Consider the following 20,646-nt stretch of genomic DNA (forward strand, 5'->3'; position numbering starts at 1 on the left):
GTTAGGCTTCAGCATCATAAACAGGTTTCACTGTATTTAAACAAAGTGTTCCTAATGTGAAGGAGTGGGGGGAAATGGTAGCGCAAGCCCCATTAATATTCGTCATAAAATATGTGGTTGTAAGGGTAGTTGGGAAAATCACTTTAACGGTGCGATAATTCTTGAATCTAGAGAGAGCTGCCGCTGTGCAACTTGTATAGTGTAAAGGTGCAACTTATATGCCGATATTAGAAAATTGGCTACGTCCTATGAGGTAAGCAACTTTTACCATACCATTATGCGGCTGTGCAACTTTTAAATGGGCTTCATCTCATAGGATATAGCCTCTTTACTAAAGTCTTGTTGTACAAATTGCACAGCTGTATAATGGTGCTGTAAATGGGTTTTGTCCTATGAAATAAAACCCCTTGACTATACCATTCTACAGCTGAGCAACTTTATAACGGTATATCTCATAGGACATATAGCTACTTTACTGTACCGTTATACAAGTTGCACAGCTGTGCAATGGTATAGTAAAGGGGGAAATGTATATATGTAACACATATAGTTAATGAACTATGTCCTATGACATAAAGCCCTTTTAATATACGGTTATACAAGTTGCACAGCTGCATAACAGTATGGTAATGGCCCCTTTACTATACTATTGCACAGCTGTATAATGGTTCTGCAGTAAAAGAGCAACTTGTATAACAGTAGTGTGAAAGGGCTATGTCCTATGAGATGAAGCCCCTTTACAATACTGTTATAAAAGTTGCATAGCTCCTTTACAACTATGCAACTTTATAACGGCGTAGTAAAGGGGCCATGTCCTATGAGATAAAGTTGCTACGAGACAAGTTGTATAGCTGCTTATACATCTGTGCAACTTTATTATGGAAAAGGGGCTTCATCTCATAGGACATAACTTTCTTACTATATTATTGCATGACTGTATAATGGTACAGTAAAAGTGCTATGCAACTTTTATAATGGTATAGTAAAGGGGGTATATATATCCTACAACAGGGGATTCTGTCTTTTCAGTCCGTGGCACCCCTTTTCCTAATCGACGCTTATCTGTGGTTTATCAGAGCAGTTAAACAAAGAAACTCTTCGATAAGCCTTTGTCCCAGACAGAGGTTGGAGGTGCACACGGTTCGAACCCCTGTTCTACGAGGTAAAGTAAATTGCAGTGCCATTTGTAGTAAATTCCAAATGTTAGCCATTGAGAACCGGAAACAAAAGATGATGAATCAGTTAGGCTACCACGCCTGTATAAATGATTTGATGTCCTTGCCCTTATATGAAATGTGTAAATAAGTGGTTTTTTTTTTTGTGTTTTTTTAGAAAAAAAAGTTACACAGGTAGATTTATATTGATACATGAAATTCCATATCATCTTGCGCCCTCTATGTGGTTTCACATATCCTGAAAATTTTCTCTCAAACAACATGTACATGAAATCAAAAGTGTAAAAAGTGAAACCTTGATGCAACGATAGTCTTGCAGACAGAGAATAAATGTCATTATAGAGGGATTATCATCATTTGCGATTATGATATTCATTATTGAATTAAAGCGGTTTCTTTTTTACCTCATTGTTTTTTTGCTTACCCTCCTCCCCCAGATGTTTTTATGAGCATTCATCTGTCGCACACAAAACAGTGTAGTTAAACTTTTACAGGCCAAATCAAAATTTAGGTCTATTTTCATTCTTTTCCCTTTTAATTGTCGTCTCTGATTTTTCATTTGTGTGATATCGACAGAGAAATTTACGAAAAAATGTTTTCCTTTTACCATTTATGGACTCGTCAATATCTGTAGATACTAAATTTTTAAAAAACGGTAACCTTTTTGTTTTCAAACTCTAGCACAACACCTACTTTTCCAAACGTTTTCCAAGTCTGTCGTGTAATTGCCACGTCCAACAGAGTTTTCAATAATTGGAATTGGTCCGTCCCTGTTATCATTGGTCAAATCACTGTATGGCTGAAGACGGAGTGTTTAAGATGATACAAATTACAGAGGGAAGCAGGTCAGGTGGTATTATGTCTCAAGGCTTCAAAAATCATAATGTTTCTTCTATTTTTTGAAACTGCAGCTTTCTGTCGAGTTTTATTTAATTATACAGTTGACACTAGTTTTTTACGAACTTAAAAATTATTCCAAAAAAAAAAATGTGTCGGTGTGTAAAAGCGTCGAAACCATTCCCTGTGTTTGATGGATTTCCATGTCAATGTTTGATTGAGAGTTATAATATTCCTATTTGCCATTTATATGAAAAATACTCAGTATTTTTAGAACATTTCTCTTTGATAGAGTTCACAATGGGGCTTGACAAATCCCAGGTTGCCATGGCCGCTACACGTTCAGATTTTGACTGATATGTGTCCCTCCCCATCCTTAAACACAGGTCAAGATTTTTCACTGGGCATTTTTATAGTGAATTTACTGTAAAAAATAAACACTTAAATAAGATTTTTCCCAGTCTTGAGGCAGATTTATGGTTCCCACCCTCTAATACTCTTGACCACTTATTCCTCATAAGGACCACACAACCCTCCCTCCTGTAAATATGCTTCTGTCCCCAAGTCACTCACATGCTTGCGCACTTTCTTGATCAGTCTTCTGGTCGATCACTGACCTGGCCCCTTGATCTCTAGGTCACTATTTTGGTCATGTGCAATGCTTACACAATTTTTAGTAACTCTTGGTTATTCCCCCCCCCCCCTCTTTTAGTCATTCACATGCTTAGTTTCTCTTTTGGCCACTCAATGATCTAATGCATAGTTTCCCAACCGTATTTACCCCATCGCCCCCTTCTTCAGAAAATTTTTCCTCCCAACGCAATCTAAACCCATAGGATCCTATGTTATACCCATAACTTCTACTGTCCCCCTGGAATTTTCCATCGCCCCCAAGGGGGCGTTAACGCCCACGTTGGGAATCACTGATCTAATGCATTGCTCTCTAGGTCACTCCTTTGGTCATTTGTGTGCTTGCAGATGCTTTAAGTTACTCTTTCGGTCACTTACCAGACAACTGTTCTGAATGGCATAGATGCACCAAACTGTTCAGGTATACCTGAATGGCATGGACGCACCGGGGGGGGGGAAGCCACTCCCAAGAAGTTTTTCAGGCCGCCTAAACTGTTTTTTTGATTTGTCAAGCCCCTGTACGTGGTGCTAACATCCCAACTTGCTTGTTTTTCTTTGAACAAGTTTGATTGGTATTGTCAACGTTTCAACGTTTTAGAATCTATCGCTTGTGAGAAAAGATATCCCCCAGTAATGCACAGAGAACGATGATGACGTAATTCTATGCAGGGGAGGAGAAAAAAAACATTGCTTTGTAATTTATATGTATTTATAATTGTAAATTGGTTCTCTTACGAGTATAATTTATACGATTTGCTGTGCAAACTCTCGTGTAAATATTATTTAATAAGTTATTTTCTTTAGGTGATAATTATTAATGAAATGACTATGTCCCTTACCCATACAGAGCTGGACTTCAAAGAGGATTCCATCTTATTTAGTAGAAGTTTTTTTTTTGTGTGCGTGTCGTGTACTGATGGTGCAGGTTTTATTTCGAGGTTTTTCCTTTCTCAGGAAAGTGGGATTTGTAATTTGTTTGCATATCGTTTTCAGATTCATTTTTGAATCCACTGGTTTTTTTTTTTACATTGAAATTTATGTGGTTTATTTATACTGTGTGTACCGAAAATTAGACGTTGATACCAATATTGTTGATTCGTATTTAGTTATTTAAACCTGATGGCATTAAAACCCTGTTATACTGTGGCATTGAATGTGTTGCAGGTAGTATCGTGATCGTCACCTTTCAATTTCAAAAACTTCATTGGTAAATTTTAGTTAATGAACTAAATATTATAGAGTGGTCATGAAATAACTTTGCCGATATGAGCCCCTAGCTGCCGCAAGAGTAAACAAATTTGGATGGAAATCGTGATACAGGTGTTTCAGGGTATGTGCGGGAAAAAAACTAAAGCCTAGCTCTTGCAGTTACGGCCACAATGGGAAAAAAATTGAATGGCAACACTCACTTTTATGCATTACAAAATTATTTATGTATCAAAAAACATAACTGGCATTAGAACAGTACCTGTAGCACCATAAAAGCAGACACAGATCTCACCAAAGGGTTGGTGTGCTAGACACTCTGTTAGGGAATTTCTTCAAATCTGCTGAAGTTGCTGGCCAAGCATCGAGCGCACCAACCCTTTGGTGAGATGTTTCTTTGTCTGCATTTGCAGTGTGGTGCTACAGTTCCGCCATTTATGTTTTATTCCGAAATGATCATTTTGCTATGCATAAAAGTGGGTGTCTCCAATTGAATTTTCAAAATTTTTTCATTGCGGTTATACCCGCAAGAGGTAAGGGTTTCTTTACATCCTTTAAAACACGTCTCAAATTTATTTTTGCAGCAACCAAGGGCTTGTATATCTGCAAAGTTATTTTATGATCACTCTGTATTTAAAAAAAATTACTCATTAATAGGGCTGGTCTGGTTAAACGCAGTTGAGCTAATCGACTCGATCAATCCAAGTTTTTCTTTTGACTTCATTTATTTCACACAAGTCCAATTTAGTCTCTCAAGAACAACAAAAATTTTTGTGAGCGACCATATTCATGAAACTGGCATTTATTGATACACGACATCTCAATATAACGATACTCTGCGAACCAAGGAAAAAAAAGGATTATCATGATATTGCATGTCGCCATAGCAAGGCTTCACTGTATATCAAATTGCGATTTCATCAACGTTGATCTTTTCAGAAAGCACTAAAAGAATAATTTTCAATTAACTGGCAAGAGTAAATATGGTCCCCCAAAAGTTTTTTTGAAAGAAAAGTTGGCAAATACATGTTACAAAATTTTTTTTATCTACTGGCGGTATGCAAAATGGAAAGGTGACGCTGAAACACCATTTATTGAAATGTCATGCAGTTTTCATTTTAAAACGTACACATGCGGTGTATAACAGGGTTCTACTGTATTTATAAAATGTTTGTTTTTGATCTCACTTATATTTCATAATGAAAAATTTTTTTTTTGTTTGTACTCTAATGTGATAATTGATTTTAATGTCAAACAACTTATAAAATGTTACTCGTAAACACACGTGAATGAAAAATATGCATTAAATTTTAATAATAAAGACAATGTATTGAATGTGGTGTTTGTGTTCCCTTCTTTTGATAATACAGTGAAACGCCCTATATAATCCATTTTTTACGGAAATTTTGCCCCCGGCACGTTTCATCCCCCTTTCACCTGCTTTAAGACGAATGAATGATTATTTTTGTTATCAAGTCAGTCTGATTATGTGAGTGACCATATAATAGCTTGAGCATAAGACTATGCAAGTGAGTAGGCAAGAGTGAATGGGCATATGAGTGACCTTGATCAGTCAGTCACTCACATTCAGGGCAGATGAAATTTCTGGGGTTGAAATCAGGGTTGGCAGGTTTTTGACGGTTTAAACTCTCACGTCAAAAACCTCAAATATTGCTTTTCACTATAAAAATTCCCATTGGAAATGCACACGTTAATTGCATGTAATGTTTAAAGTGACTATGTTATACAAAGAATAAATATTTAATATGATTCTAAAATAATTTTCTACTCTCTACAGAATTATTTTGAACAAAAAATATATATGGTTTTTTTTCTTATATAATATACAATTTGAATAAAGCATAGCATAAACACTGAAGGAAAAACTATGGAATGATTTGACATTCCAAAATTTCTTCAACTGCTTATATATATGCTTTGATATAAACCATCTGCTGTACTCTTTTTACAACAGATAAGTGCTTATAAAAGTTTATTACATCATATATGTAATGATGATTTCTGTTATTATAAAATTATCTAGATAATCACTGAGACTCTCTTATTGTGCATAACATTGAAATATATCTAGCGATCGAAATACTAAATTGCAAAACAAAACTGTCATTTAATTTGGTAATGCTAGCATGCACATGAAGCTTAAGAAACTCCTGTAACTTATCCTTAGTCAAACTAGTTATTCTTACTTCTGCACTATGATATGGTATATTTAATAGCATTTATAATGCAATGGTTTTCCAGTTGAAGCTGTATTTAATTTTAAATGTGCAAAAAAAAAAAAATGTTTTGGGTATCAAGTCCTATCAGCTCTTCTTTGGTTTAAAATACTCTTTAAAACTGTGAATTAATACACACTGAGCTCTAAGAAATTTTTAGATGAAAATAAATGTGTTTAATTAGTGTATTAACAGATGCTGTGCGAGAATTTTACATGGAATAAAATTTTGGGCTGATCAGAAAATTTGAAGTATCAAAATAGATTCTCAGTAATTATAATTCTGAATATAAAACCCTTTAACCTACATAAAAGTGTTTTTTTTATTTAGCATATCTATCGGGTTAAAAAACTATTTAACAACATTGACAATAAGTTTTTACTGTTTTAACACTGATTTATAGTTTCTGAAGCATAGGCAGAGATACCGGGGGAAGGGGGGGGGGGCATTGCCCCCAGCGTCAAAGGTGGAGTCGAATGTTCCAATGTAAATATATGTATTGACATCATCATCATGCCCCCCAGGCTTCCAAGTCTATCTTCGCCTATGTTCTGAAGTCTAAAACCTAACTCTGTGATACCCTTCTCATACATATTTTGAATAAGCAGCTCTATTCCACTTAGCAAATTGAACACGGGTAATCAGTAGCTTAGATAAAATGAACCACAAAACTATATTTTATATTTTCTAGACTTTTTGTTGAAAAATTCAAAATTGCAAATTATAATATTTTGTTTTAATTGTTGCAATAAATTGATTTTTAAAAATAAAACATTGTAATATACAAAAAAGTAAGTTTTTCATCATGTTATATTCCTGTTGTGTTCAAAACATTATCAAAAAGCATTCATTTAGGTTTTCGACAGTTTAAACCTGTTTTTGATGCTTGTCATGTCAAAAACCCAACCCTGGTCAAAACGTACCGGAGACAAAACACGTCAGAGGCAAAACTTCTGGATCCCATAACCTAGGGTTTGACGATCATTTCAGGAGCCAAGTGTACTTCTTTTGCCCGATCTGGTAACCACACACAGAAAATGTCAGGCACCATTATTAATTTTTTCGATCGCCATGGCAACCTGGGATTTGTCAAGCATTGTTCTTCAACCTTTTTTTTCCTCGCCCATGGCCTCTAGTCTTGAACATACGCAAAAGATACAAGGTAGCTGAAAGGCCAATATGAAATGTTGAGTGGATGTAATGGATGATCGCTAGCGACTCTGTTGCAGGGAACAGCAGTCATAGAAGAAAAACTTTTTAAAGCTAGTGATGCGGGGTGGAGGGGGGGGGCGCTACTTTAAAAGTATTTCAAAGACTGACAAATGCCCAAAAAAGGGCCGAGAGAAAACTGTATGGCAAAAAAAACTTTCACTCTGTTCCAACAATAACTTTTATAGAATGCTTAACATACATACTCATATTTAAATCAAGTTTTTTTATAAAAAATTTGTTCCGAAATTAGGGAGGGAGGGGGATCGACCTATACAACATGTCCGGAAAATTCTTGACCAACAATTCACCAAGAATGTAAAATTCATCGCTGGGAGAATTCCGAGATCAGTTTGACATGAGTGAATGAATGAGCAAAACCCACCTGTCACTAGAACTAGCTCGCTCTTGCTCATTCAATCAATCACCGGGTAGCTCATTCTATCACTCACTGGGTTGCTCCCTGTATTAAGGTTTTGGTGGTTCTCGGTTTGGGGGAAGATCAACTTATACACTAGCATATATTACTTAGTTTCCAACATGGTTCCAAAGCAATATTTTTAACTTCATGATGGTTTGTCATACTCAGAGTGCAGGGGGAAACGGGCAGCACATTATCGCTAGTTTTTTTATATACAGATTATGTGTGCTGTTTTTGAGACAAAATTTTCAGGAACAATTCACAAAATCCAGACTGACAACTTCCTTTGGAAAAAAACAATCAGACATACAGGGATGTACTATTATCATGTTGGTTAGCACACCGTTATCGTTCACATTATGAAAAATTAACACTAACGAACTATGCAGTCTGATTAAAAACACTTTCAAAGCAAAACTTTTAATCATATCAAAGGGGTGGGGGGGGGAGAATATGGTTGAAATAAGACAATAATATATATCTGAATATAAAGTGTGTGTATGTGTTCGTGTTTACAAATGTATCGGATAGACTCGGCTGAGAGTATAACACACAGCTTTTGAAAATAATCTATGGTACACAACGTTAAAATACTTTCTACCCTCTGGGCAAGGCAGTTCGTTCCAAAAAAACAAACAATAGAAATTTTCAAAGAAAACAAAAAAAATCGTACAGTAAAAAAGGTAGGGGACGGGCATAGGGGAAGTGGAATTCTAGACCGATTATTTCAAAAACAAAATAGCAAATATGGACAAAAAATATATGTATGTAAAGTTAAATATTACAATTTTTCTTCTATCTCAATCTGGCACGTAATCAGAGTCACTCTCTTCTGCACTGTCGCACGCAGAATATCTGCAAAGTATACGAGGAAAAAAAACAGGATTATGCGAGACAAAAAAACAACATGCAATTTTGTTAAATTACGCGTCGTTTTCAAAAAATTAACACCCCCCCCCCAGAAATTCACGAAAGCAGTTCACAAAGAGCTCAAGCTGGAAAGCCTAAATTAAGGGTATGGTTGTAATTCGTATTTACATCTTCTAAGAGATTCTTCTCGAGCATATCATTGGCAAAAAAATTGTACAAAGCAGATTGAATGTTTTTTTGAAGTGACTAACTTAAAGCGGATTATTATGTAAATATTTTCATGCAAATTTGCATCAACTCCATCTAATAAGTGTTGTATGTCTTTCTTTGTTATGTATGTAAAATCCACGTAACGAAGAAAGACACAAAGCTGCTGGAATCAACAAAATAAAGACTAATGAATCTGAAGACTTCTCTGAATGGAAGTGTACATCAGGCTCTCTACCTTTTGATTCTAGAAGTTGAAGACTAGCAACGGAGAAGGAAATTTCATTTGCCATCAAGATTTAAACCCTGTCCAAGAAGCTGCATCAATGCTGCAGAAATTCAAAAAGACAAAATCTTGATGGCAAATGAAATTTCCTTCTCCGTGCAAGTCTTCAACTTCTAGAAACAAAACGTAAAGAGCGCCTAATGTACAAATCCATCTAGAAAAGTCTTCTGATTCATCTGTGGTTTTTTTTTTTGTTTTTTTTTTGGTTCCAGCAGCAGAAGACTGTTCGAAGATGGGAAACGCAGATTGGATCGAGAATTCTGCATTATCCATCTAACACGATATCAGCAAGCATTTTCTCATACTGTCCTACCTAATAAACATGCAATTTCGCATTTGCAGAAATGTCTCGTTTTTCTATCCGCATTGCGAAGACAGAACGATTCTGGGTTTTACATAGATTACAAAGAAAGATGTACAACACTTATTAGATCGAGTTGATATAAATTTGCATGAAAATATTCACACAATAATCCATTTTAAGTCGGATGTTCTAATTATTTGAAACAAAGAGGGAAGAAGTAATTCGACACTTCAATGAAACATTCAATCTGCTTTGTGCAAATTTTTTGCCATCAATATGCTCGAGAAGAATCTCTTAGAACAGCGGTTCTCAACCTTTTTTGACTTGTGGAGCCCTACCCAGTTTATAATTTCTATGGTGGAGCCCTGTTTGACTCGAGGAGCCCTTTTTTGTACATAATTTTTATGGCAGAACCTTGTAGGCCTCTTTTATTTATCAATCAAATTTATTGATTTATATTATTTTCCTCGAGTCACCGCGGAGCCCTTGTGGCTCTGCAGAGCACCGGTTGAGAACCCATCCTAGAAGATTAAAATGCAAATTACAACCATACCTTTAATTTGGTCTTTCCAGCTCGAGCGCTTCATGGACTGCTCTCGTAAATTTCTGGGGGTGTTCTAATTTTTTGAAATGTGTGCGGATGCGGACGTGTGTTTATCAACCATTCTTCAGATTGTGTGTGTATGTGAGCAAAACAACACAAATTAATAGATTAACGGCCAAAAAACTTCATTGTATAGGCCAGGTTGTCATGGCGAATGAAAAAAATCGGTATTGGCGCCTGAAATTTTCTAAATGTGGTTGCTAAGTTCCAGTCCACGAATGACACAAAATTCTTTTATTTCATTACGCTACATCTTTTTAGAATGGTAAAAGTAAAAGAAAACATTTTTAGGACCGTTTTCTTGAACAAAATATCATTGGCTCTTAAGAAATCGGGCTGGTGCCTAAATATTTTTTCCTCAATTCATCAAGCCCTGGTGTAGGCTTAAACAAGTTCCGCAAGCTCAACCATTTACTATATAAATGGAGGCGGGTCCAAACCCGCTGCTCTGAACCACTCAAAAACCTGCTTTTAAAACACAGCTGATGGCCCCAAAGCAGAATATGCTGAAGTCTGTGGCGTACATCGCAGAACAATCGGGAAGAATTTTAAGAAAAATGTAGAAAACACTATTATGGGAACTGCAGAACATTTCCAGTCAGTCTAGGGCTCATTGCAGAACAATGCAAAACATTCTGCTTTGGGGGCTGATGGTGAATCCCAAAGCAGAACGTGCCAAAACCTGTGACGTACGTCATAGAACAATTAGCGCTACTGCAGAACAATTTGGAAGAATTTTAAGAAAAAGTGTGAAAAAACACTATTGCATGTATGGGGATTTTTACTGCAGAACATTTCCAGTCAGCCGAGGGCTCGTCGCAGAACAGCGCTTCACTGAACAGGTTTTCACACATAAGGGCATTGAGTAAAGTTGCAGAATGAGACGCGGCTGTAGCATCCCACTCATAGACAAAACAGATTGGCTTCGAGTTTGTCTTCTCTCAAACATGTCTGTGTGAATTCATTGTTACGGTAAAGATCGAGATGCAATTTAAGAATAATAACAATAAAAATAAGTAAAACACCGAAAGAAACAAAAAGATCAGATTTTCGTAGCATTGAGTGTCTCCCATAGCTCCATGGTTTATTACAGCCGTCCGTAGACACTACGGACAATCCATAGCAGTTGGCAACTATGAATTAATATATTTTTTTTTTAATTAGTTTTTTGTGTGCTTAGATTTACACAGATATTCGGCAGAATACTTAAGCATTATTTATAAGAAGAACCGAATATTCAGCAAAAAAGGGTAGTGAATACAGAATAGCAGCCAAATATTTGTCCTATCTCTAATTAGGACCATGATACTACAGATACACCCCCTACATGTAGATCGATAGTATTGGGTACAACATTCGTAAAAAGAATGACTTTATGAATTCTCGAAGATAGGTTTTGGAAATAATAACGGAACTATGGGAGCATTTTATGTAAATGGGACAGACGAAAAATTAAAAAAAAGGGGGTCATTCTACTCAAAATGGGACATTTGGCCAGCGCTCTTACATTTACATTTGGATAGTATCAAAAACACCTTTCCCCTTAGTCCCTATGTGAGCGCATGAAGCAGAGTGAACCGTTAAATTTCACCAGACTAAAATGGAACTTCGTAACAAGCTTGTAGCAATTGAAACAATTTCCAAAGACACTGATAATAAAAAAAACCCAGCGCACTCCAGAGTATTGCAACCATGACTTTAGAGCCCGTAACTAGGATTTTTGCTACCCGGGGCAAAAATTTATTTTCCACCCCACACTTTAAAATTCAATAATTCCGTATAACTGTGTTCTTAAAACTGCCCCCCCCCCCAAATTTTGTCGCCCGGGGCAGTTCCCCCACCCTCTTTAGCTAGAATCATTGAGTTAGATATAAATTAAACCTTGCTCTAATTATTAAAAAAAATTAAAATGCAGTAATTATCTGACTTACCTAGTAAGCAGATCATAGGTAGATGGCGGAATCTGCAGCTCGTAGCTGGAATCCGTTTCGCCCACCTCAGACGAGGATGAGTCATCAGACGTCATAAAACGGAGTGGGGAGCAGCTGTTGCTGCTGCTGCTCATTGTGTCTGCGCTAGAGCTGGAGGAGGAGGAGGAACTTGAACAACAGCCATACCCCGGCGGCTTCCATTCCGGATCGGATTCGATGCTGTGCTGCTCCAGGAGAGAAAGAGTGCCCTCGAAAACCCGCTGAGAAGATCTCTCAATCTGCGACATCAGAGCATCGGAACCAGTGGCGCTCTTCTTCCCCCGGGCTTTATCTTTGCAAGTCAAGTTTTTTTCTTTCTTGTCCTTCGAACAAAAGCGACTTTTGATGTTCTTTTTTATCCTTCCCTTGGCCGCGCCAGAGTAGTCACCAGCCACGATCCCAGACGAGGTGGAGGGGACAGCTTCTTGTTCCGTCGTCGAGCACATTGCGTAAGCAGCCACGTTATCATTCATTATGTTCAAATCTGCATCGTCGTTGCTGCACTCATTGGAGCTTGACCTCTGGGTCTTCCTGCTCCCACCATCACAGTCATAGTTGCTGGAGAGAAAGTTCGGAGATCCCAACCTCCTTTTCCGATTGTAACGTCTGGATGAGGAAGTGGCAACGGCCCGCCCTCCATCGCTGTCTTCCGAACTCGAACTGTCTATCACGATGGATTCGGGGGGAACAGCCGCTGAAAAGGACTTATCCCCCTCCTCTTCTTCTTCCCTCTGCCTTTCATGCTCAAGCAGATCCTGCTCCGCTGCTTCGTGGTCATTGTCTCTAGCTGCTTCTTCGTATAGATGTCTCCGTTCCGGAGGAATGCATTCAGGGACGTATTCTTCTTCACCGTCCAGATTATACGAACTCTCTCCAGCATCCACGTTATTCAGTATGTTCTCCATGTTTCGATGGGTGTCCGACAGGCTCTGTAGGATCCTGTCAACTGATTGTACAATAGACATATCTTCGACGGCATTGTCTCTGTTGAGATCATTTACCTCTTCGTGATGGCTGTCGTTCTGTAAAATATCATCATTTATATCTTCTCCGTAGCCTGGGGATCTGGAATCATCGGCAGCATCATCGTCTATATAGGCAGAAGTGTCGTCCGAGTCACTGGAGTCGGTGTCTGAATGGAGCATCACGATGCGGTTGCTGAAACCAGAGGATTCTGAGCAGGAGGAAGACCTGTACCAATCGGAATCGTGGCGATTTGTGCTGCGGGATTTCTGTTTGTCTAGCTCTTTCGTTAGTTCTTTTACTTTCGTCTTTAAAGTTTCTAGCTCTTGCTTTAACTTATCACGCTCTTTTTCAAGATCTAAGAAAAGCGAAGAAAGACATTTAAAAAAACAAACAGCAAAAACATGTTTTTGATAGAGCTGATATTCTTTTAGCTGAACACGGAGGATCAGGCGAAAAAACAGTTTAATTACCCTTATGGGCGTCACCTCAGGGTGCAACCAGACTGGTAGGGAAATGGTAGGGTTCCCATGTAGGGAAATGGAAAAGGCTTTTCTTTATAGCTCGTCCGTTTCTCTTTTTTTCCCCATCCCCCCTTCCTCCACGGACAATAACAATCCACGTTAGAAATTGGACTATAATCCTTAGGGCTCACACGCGTGCAATAACTCATGTTATAAATAGAAATAATCCACACGTGCATCCATCATCCATCACGGAATCGAACAGACGGCACGTTGCTACTAGCAAATTAAAAAAATCACAAGAAGTGAAATAAAATTAACAGGAAAAATAAATCCTGCTGTGTTTGAAGTCGTCGCTAGGCTTCTGCCCGACATGAGTAGTTTAACGCTGTGAACAATAAGAGGGAGGGGGTGACCGGCGCCGAAATGCTACCGAGATCAGAATATAGACTGCCGCCGCCAGGGGATGAAAGTACAACTACATAATGGTTCAACAATGCAATAGCACAACTCTGAGCTTATACCTTCAGCTTGCAACTGTCACACTTGATGAACCTGAACGGGCACTCAGTCAGTTTGGTTGGCGACATCCTTCCGGAACACCTTCCCACACCCGAGCGAGCACTCGACCAGCTCGTACAGGCACTCCCTGAGGTGGCTCTCGCAGGCCTCGAGACTGAACACGACCTCGCAACCAGTCTCCTTGTTGTGGCAGTGCAAGTTCGACTACCAAGAGCTGCCTGTAGGGATGTGCGACAGGCTGCAGTTACAACACGAACACTTACGGTAATAGAAATGTAAAAAGATAACACACAGTGATACTCTGTGGACCTTGAATAAATCCAGTAGTTGCATCAGCTTTATAGGAACGCTATCATTATATTGTGATTTTCTCGATCTATCAATGAGAAAACTCAAACGGTACCCCGTTAATGCATCTCCATGCATCAGAACAAGACCAGTTGGAAGACCTCAGTTCCGTTGCCTTCAGGTCAAGGATGCTTTATGTTAGGAGAATGCGGGCAAACCATTTCACTGGTTCGAAAACATATCACTTAAGTGTTTCGCACACTTAAGCGATCTGAAAATGAGCTACAGGTCACTTAAGCACTCTTGAGCTGTGTCGCAGGTCATTCGAGTGATCTGCAGATGTGCTGCATGCCACCACTCGAGTGATGCAGAACTTGCATCACAAGCCACTTAAATGGGTCTGGAACTGTTTGGCACGTCACTCGAGAGATCTCGGAAATGTGCCATTGGTCACTCAAGTGATCTTGGAAATTTGCCACAGGCTGCAAATTTAATGCTCTGAAACTGTTTCACGGTCACTTAAGTGATCTGAGAATGTGCCGTTTAGTTCATGTTTACAAAATTTGGTTTGAGGTCACAGACCACGCAGAAGACTACAAGGGCGACATTAGGTCTGTGGGCTTAGCATGGACCTCCCACATTATATAGAGATCCTACTTTAATTACAGGAAGGAATAAAGTCAAATATCAATTCACCTTGCGCAGCGAGCTGCAACGCTTTGATGCAGTCGTGGTCCTCCCACTGGCCGTATACCTTCAGCTTGCAACTGTCGCACTTGGTGAACCTGAACGGGCATTCAGTCAGTTTGTGGTTGGCAACATCCTTTCGGAACACCAACTTCCCACACCCGAGCGAGCACTCGACCAGCTCGTACAGGCACTCCCTGAGGTGGCTCTCGCAGGCCTCGAGACTGAACACGGCCTCGCAACCGGTCTCCTTGTTGTGGCAGTGCAAGTTCAGCTTCATGATCATGTTGTTCAGCAGCGGGATGACCGGACGCAGCTGGGACTCACTGGTCCTCTTGCGACAGATCGGGCAGTTCCTGTGGACGTTCAGCCACCTCGTTATACAGTTCTTGCAAAAGACATGCTGGCACTGGCACTCCATCGGCTCGCAGAACACGCAGCGGCAGATGCTGCATATCATCTCCTCGTCGGGCGGCGCGACGAAATATTCAACTTGATATGCCCAAGCTGGTGGCGCCATACTTATATACCTTTGAAAAAATATATAAATCACCATCACAATAACACGTAATACTATTGCAAAAATAAATACAGGAATATAGATAAATACAGAATAGCAGTATCGCTCAAAACGAAGTCTAAAATTATTCTGCTGTCCTGGTATACATGTTTTGCATGGGTAAGACCACTTTTCCTCTTCCCATTTATTCGGTCAACACTTCACAAGACAGCGACAACCTTTTTTCCTTCATATCAATGGCAGACATGCAAACTTTTGGAATCCAAAAATCAGGAGATCTTCTGAGGGGGGGGAGGGGCATCCTCCTTGACCCTAATCAAACATTTTTTGTGAAAATCAATTGCTTAGCCGCCGCCCCCCCACCCCACAAGTAAGTCCTGCTTGGGATCTGGAAGTTTTGCCCCCACACACATTGCCCCATATAGATGACCACATAAGTGGGTGCGACCGTATGAGTGCGTGAGTGACAGTTTTTATGATGAAATTATCAACTTTATGAATAAATAAGTGACTGACTGCATGAGTAAATATGAGTGACTGTGTGATTGAGTGAATGACCATATGAATGATCGACTGGCCAAGTGCCTGACCATATGAGTGAATGTTTTTGTGATCAAATTATCAACCATATGAGTGACCACACTTACTTGGTCACTAAACTCCTCACTCACACAAGTCAGGTCAGGCAAAATTTCTGGGGGGGGGGGAACTAAATGTACAGAGGACGAAACACGTCAGGGCCCAATTTCCGTAGACTGTCCTGCGTAGCTACCTGAGCAGAATAGAATAATGCAAGATATTTGCATCTCGTCTCGAAAAGCAGCAAGTGATAATGAAATTGTATGAAGAAAGACGATCAGAATTCACAAACTGCTTGACTAAGTCAGTAACTGTATGAGTGACCATATAACTATACCAGTGACCAATTGAGCGCATGAAGAAGTAACTGAATGACCAAGTCAGTGACCTTATGAATGACTGGGTACAGTATGAATGGCAAAGTCAGCGAGTAACTATAAGTGACCATATGAGTAACCAAGTGACTGAAAATATCCTGGCAAAATGTCAGGGCACCCAATTTTCCATAAACCATTTGACACACTGACATTAATGTTCAAGTATTCTTTCGCCCTCGGGTTTCAATTTCAACCACATAAAATATTCAGGAGGCCTACCATTCCCCCCCCCCCCGGCTTATAAAGAATAATCCGCGTGACAAGGACCAGGATCGTTTCACGGATAATTGGAAAAAAACTGCACCTCCACCCGTGAGAGATATGCTTGAGACCATGTGACATAAAAAAGGAAAATATAGGGAATTTCCCCCCTTTTCATATAGCCAATCACAGGGCACACATTCAAGATATTTTTATTTTTAGTGGCCTGTCATGGTGCTATTTGTGTTTATTAGTATTTGAGTGGGATATCGAGATTTACGTGCGTAACGAGTACATGTTTACTTCAAGTGAATTTCGTTGTTCAATTCACATACTTCAGCATAAATTTCATCATGAGTGATGTTTCCTGCATAATAGCTCAGCAAAATGACAATTTGTGCCTTGATTCCTGAAGAACCAAGGAATAATTTAAATTACAGGGGTGGGAAGTGACTAAGTCCATTTCGGAGCAGCTCTGGAGCAGCAAAATTCAGGATTTGGAGCAGCAAATTCGGGATTTGGAGCAGCAAAATATGGGATTCTGAGCAGATATTCATAAATTGGAGCAGTGAAATTAACAAGAATATATTAACCCTCAACCCTTTTCAAAATAAAACTGCACTGTCTTTTGTTATCAAACATCTTTTTGTCAGCTTGATTTTTGTTTTTGGTGTTTTAGGCTTTTGACACCTTGTTTGAAAGAGCGGCTGTCATAAAATTTTTTGCACCAGTCTATTTAAGATGATTTTTGCTTACTGCTGCCTTGAACAGAAGCACTTCAAATGAGCTAAAAAAATTTTATAAGTTTTAAATTTTTTTTATACTTGGAAAGAAATTGTTGCAAAATGGGAGAGAATTTCGGAAAAATCAACTCGATGTTTGGCGATTCAGCACTCATTATCTGGCGAGATTGGCGATCTGATACTCGATATTTGGCGATTTAACGCTTGTTATTCGGCAACATTGGCGATTTAACGCTCGTTATTCGGCAACATTGGCAATTTAACGCTCGTTATTCCGCAACATTGGTGATTTAACGCTCGTTATTCGGCAAAGTTTCTAAACTAACATTCGTAATTCGGCGAACATGCGCTTTTTACTCCCGGAAAGAAAATTATTTTCACGCAACATCGGGATTTAACACAATGACAATCGACTACAGTAATTTCTGCTGCTTCCAGTGACGACTTTTTTTTTAACGGAAACACTCGAATTTGCACTTTAAAAGCTGAAAGGCATTGCAAACCATCTTCAGTTCCACGATCACGGACAATATCGGGGTTTCGCGATGGAAAGCCCGATCAGGGGCCGATAGTTCAAGGCGATAGTTTAAGTATAGTGGAATAAAACACGCTCTTCTCATAAAGAGACGTTTCGTGGCTAGCAGGAACAAAAAATTTTTGGCGTCCTTTCCGAAATTCCGGGCATACTGAAGCAAAATTCGCTATTTGGCGCAGAAAAATGTGAAAATACGCTATTGGAGCAGGATGGCGCAAGATATTAGTTTTGGCGCAGTGCGGCGCAATTGGCGCAGAGTTCCCACCCCTGAAATTATGTTAGCCTTCCCCCCCCCTTTTTGATTATTACAATGTATAAATAATTTTGATAATGGTCTGTTAAAATTAGTCAGTTTTCTGGAATGTGATATTACTAAATAACTGATTATGATTGATCGAGGTCAAGTTCTTTATTTGGCAAGCGAAAACAGCATTTGGCCATCTATTTCGCAAGAGAAATTACTTTTCACATAATAAAATATGAAAGTATTTCATGTTTTTGCAATCGTTTCTCAAAAATAAATGTAAAAAATTAATTTTTCACAAGTGCAAAATACCGTAATCCGAATCTCGGTAAGTGGTTCTCCCCACTCCTCATCTTACGGAGCAATAATGCTTCTCCAAGCATTAAGCTTCGGGCTGGTATGAAAATTTCCCTCTTCTCCTTGAACAGCGCAGACTATCCGTATATCTCAGATTACTCTTCACAAGCATGGGGGAGGGGGTGGTAGGCCCCCTGGGTGCCAATTCCATTACTTGCCGCAGTGACCTGGGATTTGTCCAGCCTTGATGCACACGACAAATCTACTTCAAACACAATGCTGATGGCTATTTTCATCGCCAAACAGTCCATACATTGGGAATTTCCCAGCCACAGCCCTAGACGTGGGAGTGGGGCAAGCATGTTACAAAAATTGAGAACCATTTCTCTACTCCGAAGCCAATGCTGATCATTTCTCGCTTATCCCTAATTGATTCATCAACTATCATCCTCAGGTGGGTGGGGGGGGGGAGACACACGCCACTGGTTAGGAACCATCAAGGATCAGTGCTGTCTTAACACATGGACCCACCTGGCGGCCCGGAAAAAAGAATGGTTGAATCTTTCGAGAATTTTCTAGGTAGGGCCTCAGAAAAATGACTTGGCCCGGGGGCCCATGATGCTCTTAAGACGGCCCTGTCAAGGATGGCCACTTTTATAAGTGAGAATATCGCCAAGAATTCGAATTATAAAGTGGAGGAGCGGGTTCTCGACACTTTAATGAAGTGACCCTAATAAATAAAACGTTCATACCCATTAAAAAAAATCAAATGTAAATAACGCATAATTATTTCAACTTAATGCTTACTCAATGGAGAGTCTATAATCAAGCAAAAAATAAGAAAAATTAAATAATCTTGCATTCAATTATCTATTCAAAATAGTGTAACTTGTGCACGTTGTACGCGAAAACGCGTTAGCAGTCGGAGAATCGCATTTAGAAATTACACATGGATGAAAATGGAAGTCCACGTGGACAGCTCATAAGATTCAAAATCCGAGCCCACCTGTCAAACTGTCAAATAGAAAATTTTTGAGCGTCTTTTTTCCTTTTCAACGATAACGTGTCTCATCCGACAAAATCTAACGATTTTCATATGCACATGGGAGGGAAAAGTACTAGAACGACGGGAAGGAAAATAAACTCAACTCGATTCCAACTATGGTTTGGCCTTTGTAACGTCTAGCTGAATGTACGGATGACTCTGACTCTTATTATGAAAGTGACCATACTTGTTATTTTTCTACGGGACAGAACCGTTTTTGGAGGTGTTTTTAACAGATTTCGGTCCGAATTTTCTTCCAATATTTGTCTTTCCCTGATGTAAAAAAATCCGCGACGGCATGTTAGTAGAGTGGTTATGCATACTAGCATTGCTTGATATCGGGTTCAAACCCCAGTAGTGGTCGGCTGCCGCTGTGGTAGTCGAGTGGTCATAGTGACGGACTCGCATCACGAGGATTCGGATTCGAACTCCACCGGCGCCACAGTGGTGGTCGGCTGAAGTTGGTTTTCTGTGGTTCCCAACTTCAAGGCGTGAATGCGAGCCGATCTCTCCGTTAAAAAGTCTCGCCACAGAAAGCAACAGGCCAACAACTTTACAAATATTCCATCATTACACTTCACTCACAATTTGGAGCATAGATGGCAGCACTGAAATATCAGACACAACACTAGCTACACACTCATGCTGTTAGGTGCACTCGCTTTGTTCCACACTCTGCCACGAAGCTGGGCTGGAAGAGATCTCGGCAATGGGATAAGTCCGGTGGCAGAGACCCTGGCGTTCATTCATTCAGTAGTGGTCGGCTGAGGTTAGTGTTTTTTGTTCGTAAACCGTGAATGTAATTGTCACTTTCGCTTACAACATGGAACACAGATGGCACTACACCGAGCAAACTTTTCTCAGCGAATGTTAGATAGGGTTACCAGACGTCTTCCTTTGTTAATGTCATTTCAAGCGTCCTCCTACTTTTTAAGAAAGTTGCCCTTCCGTCCTCCTTTTCGGTTTTCGGAATTTTTTTTCATCATAAAACATATACCTCATTTTTTTTTTCTTCTTCCAAACATTTTCACACCTTTCTATCTGTCGCCGTCGAAATTCCAAAAATACGTAGAACACAAAAGATGTCTCCAAGTAGGGCACAAATGCTGTGCCGCTACAGGCCGTTGTTGTCATAGCATGGCCACGACATAGTGGAGCAGGGCCGCTAGTCTCGGATATTTTGCAGGCCTCCAGACCAGACTTTCACGGGTCCTTTTATGAAGAA

The 20,646-nt window shown here is 39.5% G+C and overlaps 1 protein-coding gene across 2 annotated transcripts; it reads right to left on the bottom strand.

Annotated features, from left to right (window-relative positions):
• Window positions 1-8,119: 8,119 nt before the first annotated feature.
• LOC149070810 (uncharacterized) lies at window positions 8,120-19,553 on the bottom strand. 2 transcript variants are annotated; one of them, XM_089248467.1, is made up of 4 exons: window positions 19,184-19,553; window positions 14,890-15,410; window positions 11,918-13,277; window positions 8,120-8,570 (listed from the first exon to the last, which is right to left on the bottom strand). In XM_089248467.1, the coding sequence occupies exons 2-4, from the start codon at window positions 15,398-15,400 to the stop codon at window positions 8,516-8,518; spliced, it is 1,926 nt and encodes a 641-aa protein (XP_089104593.1). In that variant the 5' UTR covers window positions 15,401-15,410; window positions 19,184-19,553; the 3' UTR covers window positions 8,120-8,515. The 2 variants fall into 2 exon arrangements, with proteins under 2 accessions (XP_089104593.1, XP_089104592.1); XM_089248466.1 differs by having other exon boundaries at window positions 19,383-19,522.
• Window positions 19,554-20,646: the final 1,093 nt, after the last annotated feature.

This window comes from Pholcus phalangioides, unplaced genomic scaffold (genome assembly GCF_987345545.1).
Source record: "Pholcus phalangioides strain wild (caught in Gottingen) unplaced genomic scaffold, Ppha-v1.0 ptg000020l_1, whole genome shotgun sequence".
Lineage (NCBI taxonomy): Eukaryota > Metazoa > Arthropoda > Arachnida > Araneae > Pholcidae > Pholcus > Pholcus phalangioides.